The sequence below is a fragment of the Notamacropus eugenii genome, chromosome 6, assembly GCF_028372415.1.
Source record: "Notamacropus eugenii isolate mMacEug1 chromosome 6, mMacEug1.pri_v2, whole genome shotgun sequence".
Lineage (NCBI taxonomy): Eukaryota > Metazoa > Chordata > Mammalia > Diprotodontia > Macropodidae > Notamacropus > Notamacropus eugenii.
This window is the reverse complement of record NC_092877.1, coordinates 45,982,938-46,002,737: the sequence shown is the minus strand read 5'-3', so window position 1 is coordinate 46,002,737 and position 19,800 is coordinate 45,982,938. Positions and strand designations below refer to the sequence as shown.

The 19,800-nt window shown below is 43.1% G+C and overlaps 2 protein-coding genes across 8 annotated transcripts in view; both read right to left on the bottom strand.

Moving 5' to 3' along the window:
• The window catches only part of UBOX5 (U-box domain containing 5), a 32,390-nt gene extending 18,151 nt beyond the window's left edge, over positions 1 to 14,239 (bottom strand). For 2 of the 6 annotated variants that reach the window (XM_072619779.1, XM_072619783.1), the window contains exons 1-2: positions 14,142 to 14,239; positions 919 to 1,037 (exon numbers count right to left, since the gene is read on the bottom strand). The gene's annotated coding sequence lies outside the window, so the exon portion shown is untranslated. Of the gene's footprint in view, positions 1 to 918; positions 1,038 to 13,762; positions 13,894 to 14,141 lie in introns of those variants that run through there. The other 4 variants (XM_072619780.1, XM_072619784.1, XM_072619781.1 and 1 more) reach the window with 3 other exon arrangements.
• FASTKD5 (FAST kinase domains 5) lies at positions 3,033 to 14,229 on the bottom strand. Of its 2 annotated transcripts, none has more exons than XM_072619769.1 (2): positions 14,142 to 14,229; positions 3,033 to 5,715 (listed from the first exon to the last, which is right to left on the bottom strand). In XM_072619769.1, the coding sequence occupies exon 2, from the start codon at positions 5,676 to 5,678 to the stop codon at positions 3,288 to 3,290; it is 2,391 nt and encodes a 796-aa protein (XP_072475870.1). In that variant the 5' UTR covers positions 5,679 to 5,715; positions 14,142 to 14,229; the 3' UTR covers positions 3,033 to 3,287. The 2 variants fall into 2 exon arrangements, with proteins under 2 accessions (XP_072475870.1, XP_072475871.1); XM_072619770.1 differs by lacking the exon at positions 14,142 to 14,229 and adding an exon at positions 13,763 to 13,847.
• Positions 14,240 to 19,800: the final 5,561 nt, after the last annotated feature.

The following is a 19,800-nucleotide window of genomic DNA, read 5'->3' as shown; positions in this document are numbered from 1 at the left end:
TACTAGTTCAGGTTGTTACCATATGCCAAAGCCTCCTGACCAATTTCTGTGTTCCTAGTCTTACCCTCTTCAATCCATTCCTGTTAACAAATTAATCTTAAGGCACAGCTCTGACCACTTCAATGCTTTACTCTAAATTATTCCAAGGTTTCCTACTGTCAATAAGAATAAGGTATAAATTTATTGCACTCAAGGGCCCCTAACCTACTTTACAATCTCACTTCCTCAAAATCATGGATTCTCAGTTAGAAGGGACCTCAGGGCCTACCTAGTTCAATCTATACCTCAATATAAGGAAAACAAAATTCACACCTTTCCCCTAGAGAGCTCTTATCAAAATCAATATAAAGATATTTTAAAAACTTAAAGCAACCTCCATTCTGTGCCCCTCAACTACATGGTTTTATTCTTAGGGCAGTAAAATGGTTTTATTTCTAAACTTCTTTCCTGGAGGAACAATTCCAAGAAGGAAGTAATTAAAGGAAAACATAAAGACATAAGGCAACCTCACCATTCTGATGGTACTTAAGGAAGTTGTTTGATATTTAAAAGACTAAGATTTCATTTCACTAAGTTTTTCACTGAAGCAGAGACCTTTCCTATGGGGAAAATCTTTAAACCTGATGTTTTCATCATTCTGACCTGTATTCTTTAAACATCACCGGTTTGGACTCATGAATGATCCTGTTATTTTCCATGTCACCCGAATTTTCTAGGCCCAGAACACCATCTACAAGATTCAAAAGGAGCTCCTGGGTAGGAAATTTTCATAGAAGAGAAAGCTTTGAGGAATCCAGCTAAAGCAACACTAACAGTCTCTGTTTTTCACCAGATAATGAGCAGACACTGCATGCCCAGCAGAGATAAAATATCATTAGCTCGGATCAGTATTCTGCCAATTGGCCTCAGTCTCCTTACCTGTAAAATGAGAGGATGGGGCTAGATAACTTCTGAGGTTCCGTCTAGCTTTACCTCTATGACTCCATGATATCGATCTCCGGCAATGAGGACTCTAGAGAAACTCTCTTCTGGCAAATCTGATCTCAAAGGGAAACCACAAGTTGTTAGGCAGAAAAGGTTTTGATTTCATTTGGAAATCTATAGTTTTGTTTTGCTTTATATGTCTGCAGTCCCTTCTTCACATCATTCCAACCAATACTTGGAAAACAAGAGCTAAAGATCAGGTATGTTAGCATAGATATAAGTCTTGGTGTGTAAACATACATACATACATACATACACACAGAGCCAAGAAGGGAATGATCAAACAAATATCGAGTAAATTGGGATATGAAGACAAACCACTTCTATAGTTCAGGCCCAAATCAACATTTTTGTTTTCCCCATCAGCAGGGACTTTGGGGGAAGAAGGACGGGTCTCGGTTTATTACTCAATGAAGCTAGATGTCTAGATAACTACCTCCAGCTCTCCATATAAGCCTAGTTAATGGAATTACTGCCTATTTTCTTCAAAATCTGAAGATTCTGAAAATCTCAGGACTGAGGAAATACTGACTTCTTAAGACCAAGGTCATGGAAATGTGAGTTATGTCAGCTCTAACTCCAGTGGCAGGGCACTGTCCTAAACTTTCTATCTCTCTTAGGTGCTTAACAGTATTGTGTTTGTGACAAATAATAGCAGCTTACAGTAAGCTTACAGTAAGACAATAAGGTTTACAAAACACTTAACACACTATTTTTATATTCTTACACAGACAGAAGCAGAGAGTAGGCACAAGTATTATTCCCATTTTACAGAGTTAAGAAAATGAGATCCAGAGGTTAAATGATTTACCCAATGTCAGGACTGAAACCCAGCTCTCATAATTCCAAGTCTACAGTTCTTTTCACCATACTTGGTATGGTGGGATGTCTCTTAAATGCACTGTTAAAAGGAAATAATCTACTATTTTTCACTTATACTACATATAGCTCGTTTGCGCACAGTTCTTTTGCATGTTGTCTCCCTGTGAGCTCTTTGAGAGCAGCAATTGACCTCTAATTCTTTTTTATTCCCAATGTTTAGCACAATGTCTGACATGGGGCAGGCACTAAACAAATGATTACTGGCTGACAAAATAAAAACACCTTGGTCAAACCTCTCTTCAGCCTTAATATATCCTATTTGATATACAGTAGCAGTATATTTATTTATACAAATAACTTCTCTCTCTAGACAGTAAGAGCCTGAAGGGTAGTCACATGACCTCTGAAGTCTTCCCCAATGTCTGCCTCGTGCAGGGAGTTATGTATGGCAAATTCTTAATGGGTAGTACAGGCAATATGGTATGGTACAGCCAATAAAGTACTGGTCTTAGAGTTAGGAAGACCTTGCATCAAACTCCACCTCTAAACACTTACTGGTGTGTCCAGAGACAAGCAATTTCACCTGACTCTGTTTCCTCACCTGCAAATAAGAAATAATAGTATCTGCACTTCTTAACTCATAAAATTGTTGTGAGGTTCAAATGAGATATGTACGTAAAGTGCTCTGTAAACTTCAGAGCACTAAATGGCAATTATTAGTATTACCTTTAAAAAGGCAATTCCATGATTCTAGAAAAAAATACTTGGGCCACACATTTGGCAGAAAGTTACTATAATCACCAATGCTGCCCCTAGAGGATGCTGGAGGCCAATGACAGCAGGATCCTTAATCTGAGGTCTGTGGATATTTTTCAAGGAATCCATGAATTTGAATGGAAAAAAATTTCAATACGAGCTTTTTTCCTACTCCTCTGTATTTTGTTTTATGCATTTAAAAACATTATTCTGCCAAGGGATCCATAGGTTTCACCAGTTGATCAAAAGGAGATATGAGAAAACTTAGAAAATTAAGATCATGTTTACATTTTTAAATAAACATTAGGTTCATGCTCACATTTTAAAGATATCTGCAAGCCAAAATAAGTTGGGTATGAACTGTAGTGCTTTCATTATATTTTCCCTCTGAAAACACAGAAACAAGTCCCAGAAGATAAACAAGAAAACACAATATCTAGCCTACAAGAGAGAAACAGGAGACAGATGGATAACTTTAAGTCATTTATTGATGTAATGGTAATACCACCAAGCAAATATCCACTTGCATAATCAGGTAATATTAATACTAATTCTGGTAAATGCATTTTTTCAACCTTCCCGGGAAGGTCATTATTTCCTCTTTGCTCTAGGCTACTCATTTTCCCATAATGTTTCACTTCCACTTTTCATTTCTAAGTGCTGAGGACAGCATGCTGCCTATTAACTGGCCTGTGAGGATGATGGCGGGCAGATCCCTGGATGCCTCAGAAGCCAGAATTGAACACCTTCTCATGAAGATAGGAGAGTTTTTCTGAGCGAGTCCGTTTGACTAAAGGAAACCACTCCCAGAAGGCCAGCTCCACCACGATGTACCCGAGCCTTCTTAGCTGCCTCCTCTTCATGCTGTGCAGTCCAAGCAGGTGCCTGGAGCCAAAGCAATATTGGTTCCTATTTGTCACCTGAATGGCCAACTTTGATACCCCTGCCTGTGGCCCTGTTAAGGAACACAGAGTGGCCACTTCTGGGGGCCCTCCTCTGGACAAAAAGCCACCTGGAGACAGTGGCCTCTTCTCTACCCTATCTTCTGACTCAGCCTGATGATGTGTGCTGGATCTTCCCTTTAAAAGTCGAGTCAGCAAATCATCTGTAAGACTGACTCCCATGTGTTTCAGGTGAGAGGTAGTCATGTCTGTTGGTATGGCTTCTTGGTTAAAAGGGAGAGGTTTATTATTGACATCAAGTTGAACTTCTAAATCAGATGATCGTGTATGAGGCAAAATCATATGATGTTTGATATACTGGGGTCCCCCTAAAATAGTCTGAAGTAAAAAGAGAGCTTCTAAGAATTCAGGCTTGGAGGTCATATCTTGTCTTGCTAAATTCCATAGCATTACTGCCCCCTCTCGCTGTAGCTCACCATTAAGACGATTGCCTTTGTAGTCTGGGCACTCAATCCCAATGGTGCCATCAAGAGTGTACAATTCTTTGGTGAGCTCAAACTTACTTCTCTCCTGAGAGAGCCTAACAAATGCTGGACTCAAGGCAAAATCAAGAAGATCCAGTGGAAAGCGTTCAGCAAATGCCAAGCCTAACAAACTGGTGAACAAGTGGTCAGGGAATTTGCTAAACTCAGGCATCTTTCTGTGAATCTCCTCTATAAAGCTGGAATAAAAGTTTTCTGCATTAGGTGGCTCATAGTTCAAGGTTCCAAAAGACCACAAAATTTTGGCCACATCTTTGCTTCGACAATACGCCACCCTGGGAGGTAATGAAGCAGCTACAGCATTCATGACCCTTTCATCCAGATAGCGTAAGGCTGAGCAGGCAAGAGTTAGGTGCATGACACCCTGGACCCCCATAGAAGGGATACGCTGAGGGGCAATCTGTCCAAACTGTTTCATGAAATCGATGTGATCAACATGAGTAAAGCGAAACATTTTAAGTATATTCACTAGGGCATAGTTGCTCAAATGCTGCATCTGGGCACAAACTTTGTCCCCAATTTTGCGCATGACGTACTCAGAAAGACTGCTACTTGTCTTGAAGAACCCTAAACAGACTGTGCCAGCCTCTTCTAAATTAAGTAAATCCAAATACTTGAGAACCAATGACTCTAATTTCTGAATTAAGTCCTGAGGCACCTGCCGACCTTCACCTATGATATAAATTAAGTGAACCAGCTGGGACAAAGAGAGACCTTTCCAATGCAAGTTAAGATAACTGAAAAATATCTTCAAAAAGCCTGGTACACTGCGGCCTAAGCATCGCCACAAGTCAGCCACCAATAAAAGCTCATCTAGGTTCATCCCCCATACTCGACGGCAAAATTCTCCTTCATATACAGGTAGCATTGGGTGGGTGTAAGGGATCCCCAATCGAACAAATGCTTTCAAAATATCTATTAGGTCTGAGGCTTCAAAGAGTTGTATCTTGTTTAGGCTTAATTGGCACAGCATTGTAAACTTGATATTGGACAAGAGTACAGAATGCTGCTCCATGGGCAATGAGCTCAATTTGTCAAAGTAGTCAGCGATGGTTCGGGGCTGAAGATTACTTTGCAATACTGTCACTTTGTGTAAAATCAATTCACCCTCCTCAATGGACAGGGCTTGCCAAGCCTCAGACTTGTTGTAACTATGATGCTGGTACTCAGGCCTTAGCTTGAGGAATACTCTAGGGTCTTCAAAGGTGTTGAAAATTTCCACATCAGCTTCTTGAACGTCATCTTTCATTACCTCGTCCACACAAGGACGAGGAACAGAAGTCTCACGGGTCTCCAAATCCAAGAAAGCGTTTCTGGTCCCTGGCGTTCCCTGAGAAGAGGGGATGCAGTAAATGTTTTGCTTTTCAGTAACATTAGTGGTGTCCTTTTCGGGAGGACCTTGTTCACCATGTCTTGTGCTGCTACCTCTGGCCACTCTTTTAGTACTGTTACAGGCAAGGGGACTGTACAATACTCGGGAACCTGGAGGATTCAAGAGCTTGAAAGTGGCAGCGGCTTTAGGCTTAATGCTGATCTCTTCAGGACTCTGAACACAACCTTGTGGGGTCTGAGTGGGCCATTTCTTCCTGGTTTGGTTCTTGGCTGTGGTTGAGAATGTAGATGTCGTGCAGATTCTGCTTGGAAATCTTCGGCATATTATCACAGTAGCCATGGATCACAAGTGACTGGGCCAGAATTGGTGCCAGGTACTGAAAAAAGGGTAGATGAAGAATGAGTGGCTTCCACCTATTGTGATGGACTTTAAAAAAAATAACCCAACCATACAGACCAACCCATTACAGGAAACTTGGCACATAACAAAATATACCACCCAGTTAATTAGCAATAATGTTAGGTTTTATTTATTCTGCATCAGCTTCTCTAAGAAGGACAATATAAAAATACTCTATACAAAAGCAAAATAGATCCCAAAGCAAAATGATAAGATAAATTTACGTAGGGAAATCCTGAAGAGAGCGGGAAAGGAGATGGAGGAAGAGAAGAATGCTTCCTCATTCAAAGAAATGATGTCTGACCAAAACAAGGCTTCTTAGCTTCGAGCCCAGAAAACAGGCATGAAGCCAACCTTTCTATCAGAAGTGTGGGAACAAAACAGTTGCCAATTCCATCTTTAAGGAGAGTGCAAAAAAGTGCTGTTTGGGGACAAGAAAGGTTGCCTCGGGAGCAACACAAACAAGAAAGCAGAATTCAGGACAGCACTTCACCACCCCAACAATGGCTTAACATAGTGCCTGGCACAAGAGTAAGTGCTCAGAAAATGCTTATTGGCTGACCAGAGAGATTTCTGTTCTTGGAAGTCAAGGAAGTCCTTGTCTTTAAGGAAAACTTAGCTAGAAGGCAATTCTTCCAATGCTCCGGATGCTCTTCCCCAATCCAGGTGAGCTATGACAGCATCTGAACATCCAGTGAAGAGACCAGGCTCCAAATCCACTAAGTCACAGGGCAGGAGGTGGAAGCTGCTCTCAGACTTAACTTCCAAAATAAAGCTTTGTTCCCAAAGAAGAGAAATATCCCTCACCTCTTTTCTTTCAAGGAACAGGGGCTGTTCAGCTATCCCAGTGGAAGAAGCAGATTATGCTTGCTGACAGTGAATCGAATGTTGATCAATTACCACTTTCCCTTAGCATAATTCACATTCACAGTCAACCTGCAGCACTCTAGCTTTCTTTAAAAGTTTCTTCTTCTCCTCCTTCTTCTTCCACTGAAGAAACTCTATGTGAGAATCACATAACATCCAATAACTGGAAGGTCTTGGTTTCCTCGTTTAAAGATCTCAGGCACATGACCCCATAAGTCAGGAGAAAACAAACCCTTGGCTTGGAAGTCAAGGAAGTCCTTGTCTTTAAGCCCTTGCTGGTATGAGACAGTATTAGGAAGAATCCACAGATTATGGCAGCCAACTCTGCTATTCTATCAGGAAAGGAGAGTTCTTTCCCATGACATTCTTGTTGTACCTATTCTTGATTCTGGTAATCCTTGTCAGTGAAGAACCTGTGGGTATAGGCACTGTATCCAGGAGGGGTCTCAATCACCAAAACTATAAACTCCCTGTTATCTGGCAGGCTTGAGGAATGGCATGTTCTGGTTATTCAAATCATCTGAGTTACCATATATCCTATGACCAATCTCCACAATACAATACAATGATACTGAACACAACTGAATCTTTGTTAATGCACTTGGACCTTGAGGTGCCTTATGATCATCATGTAATATCAAGGAATACTAGAGATGAGCAGAAAGATCAGGTAAGAGATGTCCAGGTGACAGATGGCCAGAAAACCAATGCTAGTTACTATCCATACACAAACAAATTAATTTTACTGCTGACCAGATTTATTTCAGTGACACTCTGAAGCTGAAGGGCTTCAGGGAAAGCATGACCATTTTTTGTAAAGACAGGATAACATCCCTGAGAGTAGGACTACTGAAGAGTTGGAAGATTTGGCACTTGCCCCAATCTTTATTTTTCTTGCTAAAAGGCAACACCATGCACTAGCCAATTAACCAATCAAAGGCAATCAAACAATAAGCCCTGGCATTATTGCTTCTGAAGAGTAGAAGGGAAGTCTTACAGGGTTACATTCTCAGTCTCCATAAATGGAATCATTTCACAGTTTAAAAAAAAGAAAAAGAAAATTCATGGGGAAAAAAAGTAATGATAGAGAAATATACCTATTTATGTCTATACAGGCACAAGAAGAGAGATTAATTCACAGAACATTTCAAACTTGAATTTCGAGTCATGGAAAATCTGGTGCTTAATAGATTATTCAATTCAAAATGAGAGAGCATGTATTCTAACTTGTTCTACCAGGCAGTGTGATTACAATGAATGGTGGAATACATGAGGTGCATTTGTGGATAGTAACAGTCAGACTGCACCTCACCTTGCTGATGAAATGTCATGAAATGAAAGGATTCAGCAATCCTGCTTGATGTTCTCTAATGAGAAAGGGGAAAGGTCCTCTCCATTTTGTTTAACGCTGAACTATGTATCAGAAGATATCTAGTCCAACCCATGGCTGAAGAGGGTTCTCTCCAAGCAGTCATTCACTCCTTCCCCAAGGAGGCAGCCCTCCCCACAACTGGCACTTGCCAGGAAGTTTTCCATTACACACACCTACCTCTAGCTCTCTACAATTTCCTTCTGGGGTCAAACAGAACAAATCCAATTCCTCTTCAACATGACAGCCCTCAAATACTCAGAGTTAGCCTTAGAGATATCCTCTCCAACTCCAGGCTTCTCTTGTGCATTGCTTCAAATGATGCTAGTAAAAAACAGACTTCAAATCCTCCCTCTTCTGGCTGTCTTCCTCAGGACATGCTCCAACGTTCAGCAAACATGAAGAATTAAGAGACACTCAGCAAGGCTTGTTTGAACTGATGTAGAGTGACAGAAGTAGAACCAAGAAAATAATCTACACGATGGCTTCAGTGACGCAAACAAAAACAGCACCAAAAGACATCAGAACTGTGATCGAAGTCATTGTCAATCCTGAAGTCAGAAGACTGACGATGAAGTTCATCACCTCTAAGCAGAGAAGCGGTAAAATATATATATACATATACAGAATGAAGTATACGCTATCATGCATAGTCAGTGGTTGGTGTTTTCTTTATATTTCTTTGTTTACAAGGGAGGATTTTTTTTTTAGGAAGAACTAGATCAGAGTGAAGTGACAGTGACATTTTTTAAAAACATCAATCAATTATGAATTTTTAAATCCAGTGCCTAGAATGGTACATGAACATACTGGAACATTACTGTGCTATTAAAAACAATGAATAGCAAGGATTCAGAAGCACAGGAAGACATACTATAAAATGAAGCAGAGGAGAGCAAGGAAAACTAGGAAAATAACATGCATGATCATGGCAACAGTAAATGCGAAAAAAAACCCCAAAACTGAATGCTGTTTAATTACAATAATCAGGCTGAGGGCCCTGAGGAAGAGATGAGAAGATACCCCTCCCCCTCCTTTGCAGATGTGACACTACTTCTCATAGTGTCAGATTAGGCTGATGTGTTGATTAGTTTTGCTAAATTGTTCTTTTTTTCTGTTTTATTCTTTGTTGTAAGCTATAGATGGTTGAGAAAAGGAGGAAGAGAAATTATATTTGAAAACAGAGGTGACATCAAAGCAAAGATATAGTTTTTTTAAATCAAGTGTCCATAACTAAATCCAATTTTCCAGATACTACCTGACCAGGAGGACAGCAGGACCACCACGTGCCTCCTTCCATCCCCCGTGCCTCTAGTAACACATCCTGACATTACATTAGATTTTTTTGGTTGCTAGGACACATTGCTGACGTATGCTGAGTTTACAGCTCGTTAAAACCACTGGGGCTTTTTTAGCACGAATTTCTGTCAAAGTGTAGAGCTTTATAGTCAATAATTTTTCTCTTATTAGTTTTGTCCTATCATTCCAGCATGTTCAGATATTTTTGTATCCCACTCTGTCATCCTATATGCTGGCTCTCCTTCATGGCCTTGTGTTATCAGCAAATTGGATTATCATGTCATCTACCTTAGACCAGGGATGAGGAACCACATGTGGCCACACCTAGGTTCTTCAGTGCAGCCTTTACGCTGAGTCCAAGTTTTACAGAACAAATCCTTTTATTAAGTGAAGTTTGAATCCAGGCCGAGGGATGCACGTGAGGACCTAGAGCACTACATGTGGCCTCAAGGCCACAGGTTCCCCACCCTTTCCCCTCTAAGATGACACAGCTCATCTCTTTTGGGGTACACATTAGGAAACAAACTGAAAATATTATCACATTTATATGGTACTTTAGTGTTTTCTCACAGCCCTGTGAAAGAGGCCATGGGAATATGATTATATCTCTTTTACAAACATGGAAATTGAGGCTCCAAAGAAGTTAGGTGGTTTTTCTACAGTCACACAGCTGGGAGACATCTGTCAGTTTCTGAATCCAGATCTCTTGTTCCCCCTAAGTGCTGCTCTCTATCTCATGTTGCCTCTGCCAAAGAACCTAAGTCTTAATTAACTCAACATTCTGACTCCACAGTTGCAACCCTTGGGAAAAACTATCAGGAACCTCTGTGCCCACACAGGTAGGGCAGCACCTACTCTTTGTTCTGCATTCAGAACATCAGGTGAGGGACTGACTTAAAAATAGCCCTTTCTAACCTGGAAAGACTTACATGCTGAGTGAAGGGAGCGGAACCAGGAGAACACTGTACACAGTAACAGCAACGTTGTGGGATGATCAACTTAGCTCTTCTGAGCAATACAATGATTCAAGACAGTTCCAAAAGACTCATGATGGTAAATGCTATCCACCTCCAGAGAAAGAACTATGGAGTCAGAATGCAGATTTCTGACTTTTCCCCCTGTGGTTTTTCCCTTTTGTTCTGTTTCTTCTTTGACAACATGACTAACGTGGAAACTATGTTTAACATTATTTCCCATGTATAACCTATCTCAGATTGCTCACTGTCTTGGGGAGGGAGGGAAAAAAATTTGGAACTCAAAATCTTATAAAAAATGAATGTTGAAAACCACCTTTACATGTAATTAGAAAAAAAATACTATTTTTTTAAAGGCCCTTTCTCCTAGGCAGGGGGCCAATCAACAAGCTACCAGGGACTAGGAGGAACTACTCCTACTGCTGCATTTCCAAAACAAAGCCGGCTATTAAAGCATTTTGGGGACTGAAAGACAGATGAAGTCCCACTGGTGTTGGTGGGACAAATTAGGGGTAGGGAATAAAACAGAGATAAAAGGAGAACATGAGGTTTTTAACAACAAAAGAAAACTAAACCTATTTTCACGCAAACAATGAAGCATGCACCACTTAAATATCTTAATACATTAAGAATTGAGAATAATAACACATTAAATATTTTAATACATTTGATATATTTCATAATCTTGAAGAGAAAAATATCATTCACACCATCATTTTCTCATTAAACCCATGTGTTCATGAGGTGCATACCATCAGGATTACACATACACAGCCTGGGAAATGCTTCCATAACACAACTTAATGAGCATTACTTCTATACGGTTCATTGGAAAATGCATCCTTACTCCCAGGCATGCCAACTGAAGCCTGAATACTGTGGAGAAAACAAAGAGATGAGAAAAGGGAGTAAGGAGAAGCCACGCAAGATGTGACAAATGGTTAAGGTGAAACAGTGGAGAAAGAGTATGAAGGGGAAGAGGCAAAAAAAAGTCCTGAGCTCTTTGCTGAGGGAGTTGACAAGGAAAACCAGGCACTGAACGGGTATGGGGGGGAGGGGGGCAAACACTCAGCAGTACCTTAGCTTCTCTCTGTCATAGACCCCTGACATCTGGCTAAGCTTCACAGAAGGGCCGTCTGCACTGCCCACTCAGAATCGGTTCCTCCCAGTCAGGGTCCCTGGGGACCTTACAAAGCCACAGCAACCTCCAGGGACCCAAACATCACACCACTCAGTGATGTCACTTTGTAAATCATTCTGGAATAGGATAATTTCACAAAAATAAGTGCTTCTTACTGCTGGTCTGAGCAAAATGCAGCTACTTCTTTAATGCAGTCAAGAAGGCCAAAGGAAGGTAGGGAGGAAATGCTGGTTCCAGCTACACCACATATGTTAGTTACATTTTCAGTGTGGTTATTATACGCTCAGTTTACTAACCCAGAGATCTCAAATCCCGCTAACTCTGGTCTTTGATCCTGCTAACATAAAAGCTTGCCTCTCCCCTTCCTCAGATGAAAGTGCTTCAGACATGCTAAAGGGTCTGACACCACATTTTCCTGAAAACAAGGAACTAGGAACAGGAATGGGTCTCCACTCTTGATTTACCATATAATGCTGAGGTCAGATACTGGGCTTTCTTTAGGTTCCTCAGTCCAGAGGGCTAAATCCAATTCTAATATAGGCATGGACATTTCAACAGTGATTTTTTTAGATATTCAAATGCCAATGAAGAGAATCTTGGCTAAGAAATCTCCTCTCTTCTCTAGGTGCTTCATTATCCCCAAAGGGGCAGAGTAAGCACAAACACTTCTGACAAAGAAGGTCAAGTTATATAGCTAGGGAGTTATTCAAAGTTGCCCAAGCTAAGACAATCATCTAAAAAGCTGAGCCAAATCTAAAGAAAACCAGACAGCAAGTTGTCTTCTCTTTCTCTTTTTTAAAAGACTTTGCAAAGAATCTGGGTAAAATACGTTTTCTCCTTCATCGAATGAAGAACATCTTTAAGGTTCCTTCTGCCCTACCATTACTGAATCTCTGTGTAAGAACACCTGGCAGATATTCACATCACCTTAGTACAGTGGGATGAGGGGGATATAATTAAAAGATTTAAGAATGTGATCTATTTATACTGATAAAGGTCACCGAAAATTTAGCAAACTGTCCCAACACTAAGAAGATCAAGATCAAAGTTGAGACACCAGATGTCACTTTTCATTCAGATATTTATTCTTGCCTGATATTCCGGTAATCAGGTTATCACTGCAACAGCTAGCTCTTTCCCAGAACAAGCCATTTCAGCCATGAGCCAAAAGCTCAGATACACAAGATTTCTATTGCACCACAGGTTTCTTTGGTACCAATATGGGTTAATCTAAAAGCTTATGGCCTTGCATAATTTATTAGCCTTACAAAGAACAGGGGGAAAAAAGAAACTAAATGGAGGGGGGAAAAACTAAGCTGTAAAGGAAACAGATCTGCATGATTTTGAAAAGCTGGCTCATTTACACTGTCACATAGTATTCTAATTCTATTTTATGACCACAACGTGCCAGTAATTCTCTTTACTCTCCGTTTTTACTCTTTATCACCTTGCTGTTAACAGTATCATCAACCTCATTTTCTACATGCACACAGAGAAATTGGAACAGAAAGGAACTCAGACAATTAGAGTTTTATATTACCAGGACCCTCACTCAGAGCTTCAATTAACAGGCCCAATATGCTCCACTAGATTATTAGTCAACAGGATTTTCAGAGCTGGGTGCAAAAAGGCATTCACTTGCATCCACCTTAGCATCCTATCAAAGGCTGCAGTGAGACATGCTCACTTCCCCAAAGGGAAAGGAGGAAATAAACACTAGGGCAGGCCTTCCACATAAAAAGATGGGAAAGAACAAGCCAAGAAATCTAGAACCCATCAAAAATTAGTCCTCATTCTTCACCAGCACTGGCCCACAATCCTGGAGAACAACACAGACTGTCCTGCCAAAAAAGACAAATGCATCAAATAAGCATTGAAGATTGAGAACAAGGGTTACGATGCATAAGACTGATGACTATTTTATCTAGACAGGTCTTATTCTTAATTCTAAAATAAAACGATATCAACACATATTGCCCAGCTAGCCACTCCCCCCGCCCCCCAAAAAGGTCACTGGCTTTCATCTTTTCTACTGATCGTCAAAAAGGCGATGAGAAATTAAAGCAGTGTAGGGCCGACATCCTGCGTCACGTGGCAGCCTTTGCTGGGGGGGGGGGGGGGGGGGGGGAGATCGGGGAGGGGGAGGGGCGTGGTTCTCGGCTAGGCCCGGAGGGAGGCCGGGGCAGCGCACAGGCCCAGAGACGGTACCTCAAGGCCACATCCCCCAACCTGGAGGCAGCATCCTCTCCCCGCAGGGTGCTGAGAGAATCGGCAGCTGCTTCCATAAGAGAACGAGGGGCGGGCTGGGCCCGGGCTCCCAGGCCTGGGCTGGGAGGAGGGGACAGAGAAGGGAAACGATCTCCCAGGCCCAGACCTGCAGTCGATGCAGACACGACACCGTCCTCCTCGGCCCGGCGGAGGGATCTCGGGGCCCGGCTGCGCGCCCTTCCCCCCAAGGCAGGCTCTCGGGGCACGCTGCGTAAGCCCTGGGGCAGCGCCGGGAGTCCCAGGCCCGCACACCCGCCTGCCGAGGCTCGGAAAAGCGGCTGCCCCCCTCGTTCCGCAGCGTCGCGATGGCCGTGCCTCGTACGCGGGGGCGTCGGGGGCTCCGTCTGCGCCGGGCCCGGCACCGCGACGTCACCGCGACAGTTACGGGCAGCCGCGGGAGGAAGTCGGGCACCTCCCGGAGGTCGGCCAGGGCATGACGTGGCGCACGAGAGCGAGAATCCGCCTCCCACGTCCCGGGGACTCACCTGGACTAGGCGGGGCGCGAGGGTCACATCAGCTCCCGGAGCGCAGGCGGGCGGCGGCAGCAAGCGGACCTCGGCCGGAACCTCGCGCCACTTCCGGCTGGTGACGCTGCCCCGCCCCCGCCTGCTGAGCTACGGGGGCTACGGAGGCTCAAACCGGGCCGAGTCTTCCTTCGCTTTCTGGACAGTGTTTCTGGCGCTGGGTCTGGGAGTCCCTCCAGGGGGCGTGGCCTCCGCTTTTTAAAGCGACAGGGCACGAGGTCTGACGGGCATTTTGACAGGTTAGGGTTGACGCAGCTGTCAAAGCTGGGCTGCATCCAGTAACAGTCAGCGTCCTGCCCCACCCCCCGTTTGGCTGAGACACAGGCTTCCAGAAATAAGGAGGAAAGTCCTTCCATACTCTGCCCTGATGAGGGCACTCCTGAAGCTCATGTTTTGTCCTAAGTGCCAGCTTTTAGAGGATGTTGCCCACAGGATGACAACCAAAAGGGAGTTTGCTTTGGGCATTATGTGCTAACAAAGCCAGAAAACCCCTCTCGGAAATAGGAAAAAGGGAATTTGTGGTACATGGTAGCTAGGTGGTAGCAGAGATCCTTCGAGGTACCGTAGAGAGCCGCTCCAGATGGGTCAGCAGAGAATGGTTTAGTAGTGCTGCTAGGCATCCGCAGCTGGATGACACTTGCCAGGCTTCCCTGCTGGTCTGGGGCCATCCAAAGGTATGCCACCTTAGGAGTACAAGTGGTCCTGGCTATGCACGTTTCCCATGTATGTACCTCTTATATGTATGTTTCCTAGCTAAGTGTGTTTCCTATGTTCCCTCTCTCATTGGTGGGATGATAAGCAATAGGAAGCCTATGTATGTGGGGAGGAGGGCATTCGTTGTCCTTTCTTTTGCTCTGCTGTTTAATTAAATGTCTTTTGCTTTGAAATAGTGTGTTTTGCGGCTGTACAGTTAAAATATTGGTAAACTGATCATAAGTTGTATTTCTGAGTGGATGTTGGCTCACAAAGCCTGCCTTGAACTTGGACCACATTTGTTTTTGGCAGGGGAGCATTTTGTGACTGGATCTGGGCTACACATCATTCATTAACCCTCTCTTCTGTTTTCTTCCTACCCTTTCGTGGTTGAGAGGGTTAGTTAGTAGGGGAAACAACCACTTGCAAAAATTCAGGCATCTCATATCCTAAAAAAATCTTCATCAGATCCTGCCATGCTTTCAAGCTATCATCCTATATCTTTTCTCTCTTTTCCTGCTGAAGTGTACTAGCTGCCTCTTCAGCCCTTTGTAGTCTGGCTTCTGATTTGACCACTATTGATACTCCTCCATTTAAAATCACCAGTATTATCTCCTAACTGCTAAATCAGGTGGTAGTTTCTCAGTCCTCTTCCTCCTCGACTTCTCTGAAGCTTTTAACACTGTTGAACATGGCCTCCTTCTTGGGGCTCTCCCTGCCTTTATTTCCATGTCATTAGTGTCTCCCACTACTGGTCTGACTGCTCATTTTCTGTCCCTGGATCCTCCTCTTCTTCCTACTTCGTAAAAATGGGGGTGTCTTCCAAAGTCCTTTTCTGGGGCCCTCTTCCATTTATACTCTTTCCCTTGATGATCACATCTACACCCTTGAGTTCAATTACTACCTGGGGTCACAGGAATTATAGCTAACAGGGATCTTAGATCATCTACTTTGGTTTCCTCATTTTATGGAGTAGTAGGTGGTACAGGGCAGTTAAATGGTGAAGTGGATAGAGTGCTGGGCCTGGAATCAGAAAGACTCATCATCTTGAGTTCAAATCTGGCCCTAGACACTTATTAGCTGTGTGACCCACATGGCAAGTCACTTAACCCTGTTTACCTCAGTTTTTCATCTGTAATAAATGAGCTGTAGAAGGAAATGGCAAACCACTCCAGGATCTTTGTCAAGAAAACCCCAAATGGGGTCATGGAGAGTCTGAAACAACTTGAACAACAACAGGTGGCGGAGTTCTGGGCCTGTAGTCAGGAAGATCTGAGATCAGACGCATTAATTGGGTGATTCGATGAAAGTCACAACTTCTGCCTATCTCAGTTTCCCTATCTGTAAAATGTAGGTAATTAAAGCACCTACCACAACCTTATTGTGAGGATCAAATAAGGTATTTGTCAAGCTTCCTTCATTAATGCTTGTTTCCTTCTCCCTGGCTTTATAGCTGGAGAAACTGAGGCCAAAATTAAAATGATCTTATCTTCTCCCCAGATCCATCACCTTCACATACACACGCAAACCTTCCCGGGGGTCCAGGCTTCCTATTTTTGTTGCTAATGACAGAAAATTTTTAATACCAAGGGTTACTTGCCACTCCTTAATGATCCTAGTAAGGTCAGAATTTCAATACTGTCTACATTCGTACTCAAGCTATTTACTCTTGATGAGGTTGAGCTGAACCACACTCTAAGTCCCTTCCATGCAGAGATTTACCTGGTAAAGTTCCCTGGCTTAAACTGGATCTCAGCTTCTGATGTCCTTGACCCCTTCCAGTAGGATTCATAGCATGAAGGGTAAAACAACTAGAATGAAGCTATTTTCCTTGCTCAGTTTGCCAAGGGTGCCTGAGGTCTCATGACCAGGCCTTGCTACCTCATACTACCTCCTTCACCTCTCTTCCTTAAAGGTATAAGAAGCTTTTGCAGGGTCTTGGAGTTGGGAAATCTATTGTGTTCTGCATTCATGGGACATCCCCCAGGGTGGCAGGTTAGCTACCCTGTTATCTCAATTCAAGACACTTTATTCCTCAACTCATGACTTTGATTTATTTCAGGACTTGACAATAGTATCACCATCCTTATCACTCAGTCATGAAAACTTAGTCATTTTTATTCTTCTCTCTCTTACCTTCCCACCCAGCCCTCCCTCCTTCCTCTAGTCATTGCCAGATCCTGTCAATCCCAACTGTGCAATAACTCTGAATGTCATTCCCTATGTCCAGCTTAGGTTCAACCTTCATCGATTCTCACCTGCACTGTTATAATGACCTGCTAATATTGGTCTCACTGCCTGCATTCTTTCCCTTCTACAATGCATTCCTCACATAGCTGCCAAAGTAATCTTGCTAATTCACCAGGCTACCCATGTTACATTAGTGACTCCTTTCTGTTGCCTGTGCCAGCCTTGTTTCACATCACCATAACCTTGGTAGCACTAGTGGAAGCAGAAATGATGTTTGGGCAGCACACACATCATACCACAACTTGCCAGAGATACCATCTGTGGGGCCATCTCCAGTCATCTTGATCTATATCTGGTCACTGGACCCCAGTGGCTCCGGAGGAGAAAGTGAGGCTGATGACCTTGTATAGTCCCTCCTCACTTAAATCCAGTTCGTTTGCTAGTCACATCACCTTCCTGATGCCATAAACCTTTTCCAGAATGAAGAACAAACATACCAATCCTCCCCAGCCCCCTGCCCCACCCCATGCCTTGCACATGTGGCTAGTAGCCAACATATTTGCTACACTCAGAAGTCGAATTTTTTTTTAACCTTCACAATCTTCTTCCTTCAAGGCTCAGCTCAGGGGTCAGTTCTTTCTTTAATTGACAATGTTCTCTCCTACTTCAAATTTCTGTTCTTCTCTTTGTCTAGTGTTCTTCTCTGTCCCTGGGCTGATCCCTTCCCTGAGTGTCTACAACACTCTTAGGCTGTATTGTCCATATAACTCTTAATCATGTCTTTCCATATCTGTGTCTGTCATTTACACTCATAAAACATGGAATGTCAGAACTGGAAAGAACTGAGGCACTATCAGTTTAGGGAATGAAACAGGCCCAGAGGGAAGAGATGAGGTCAGGGTCATCTAGCGATGATGAGAATTCAGATTTTCTAACTCCTAGTCAAACTCTCTCTATCTCTATACATCCCCATAAAAAAAAGTGTCCGTGCGTCAATCTACCTAAGGATGGGCAGCTCCCTGAGGGCAGGCCCCGGCTCTGATGCTCTTCCTTTTCCTCTCCCACAATGCCCAGCGCAGAGCTAGGCACACAGTCAGCACCAGGAAATATTGTTGGTGGTTTAAGGCTCAGCTCATATCCTCCCTTCTGAGAGAAGCCTTTCTTGAGCCCTCCCACTGCTAGCACCTCCTCGCAGATTTCCTTCCACTTACAGTGAGTATCTCTCCTATGTGTGTCTAGTTGTTTGTACATTTTGTCTCATCATCAGAATACAGGTATTGTTTCTGCCTTCCTTTCTACTTGCAGTGCTGAGCATGGAGTCTGGATAGTAATGGCATAATAAATACTTGGTGACCTACTGGCTGACTGGTATTAGAGACAGTTCAGAGATGGGCCATGATCAGGGTAAGCTGACACATTCCATTTCTTTACTCCCCACATGAGAATGCTGGTCTCCTGAACACTCACTGTCAGGGCTCTTCTGAAGGAGAATCTCTCATCTTTCTTTAACCCCTGATCAAATTTATATTGTGCTATCCTTACAATAACCCCATGAAGTCATCAGGATGTGTATGACCATCCCCTATTTTACAGAAAAGGAATCTTGGCTCTGGCCGCACAGCCAGCACATGTGGAATGTGGGACTGGAACACAGGTCTTTTTGATTTCTCCTGTTCCATTCCGCCTATCTTTGCTGAATCCCCAAAGACTCCCACATCTAGTTCTGAAGGGTGGACCATGTCTACAGAACCTTTATTCAGTCGACAAACATTTTCTGACAATGTCTCCATAATGATTAATCTTGTCTCTATGGTGTTTTACAAATTCCAAGAATTTTCCTCCAAAGAGTTCTGTGGTGAGAGACTCTGAGTAGTGTGCTAGCATCTTCATTTTACAGATTAGGAAACTGAGGTTCAAAGGTAAGTGGTGAAGCTGAGACTGGAACCCAGGCATCCTGACTCCAAGTTTGTACTCTTTCTGTTCTACCATGCTGCCTTCTAGTTTGCTCGTCTATTAACTAGTGAGTAGTTTGCTTGTCTATTAACAGCTAAGGGGCTATGTGCTAGCCTTTTCAGGTATCTTGGTATCTTAAACATCCTTTCAGATCGCTGCCAAAGATCAGTTTTAAATACTTTATTTATATTTGCATACTGCCTTTAAGGATGTCTAAGCATTTAGGAGCATTGATGGCCTCAACCTCTTTGAAAGGTATCCTTGGAAACCTACCTTTCATTAGCTTACTCAAGCACTCAGACCTCAGACACTTGACACTCACTAGCTGTGTGACCTTGGGCAAGTTACTTAACCCCAATTGCTTCATCCTGGGTCATCTCCAGTCATCCTGATGAATATCTGGTCATTGGATTCAGATGGCTCTGGAGGAGAAGTCAGCCTGGTGACCCCTCCCCTTCCTTCTCCTCTTCAAAGGAAGGTAAATTTGGATGGCCAAAAGACTCCCAATTGACTGGGTTTTACCAGCTAGTTCCTCTCTCCTCTCCTATCTTAAACCTACTGCACTGTGAAGCTGGGATGCCAATGGGGTCCTGCTTAAGGTCTCTTCCGGACCCTCCTAGCTTTTGACTGATTGTCAGTAGTAACTTATGTTTCCCTCCCAGTCTAATGTCTTTCTTTTTCCTGGTTTCATTAAAGGGATCATGCCCTGGCTACCTCTTAAACAGGCCTATTCAATGAATGGGCATTGCCTCACCCTAAGTGAGTACCTGCAAAGACCTTGGCC

Bases quoted from the DNA above. Each gene is read 5' to 3' on its own strand.
- FASTKD5 (XM_072619769.1), bottom strand. From the start codon at position 5,678: ATGGCTACTGTGATAATATGCCGAAGATTTCCAAGCAGAATCTGCACG.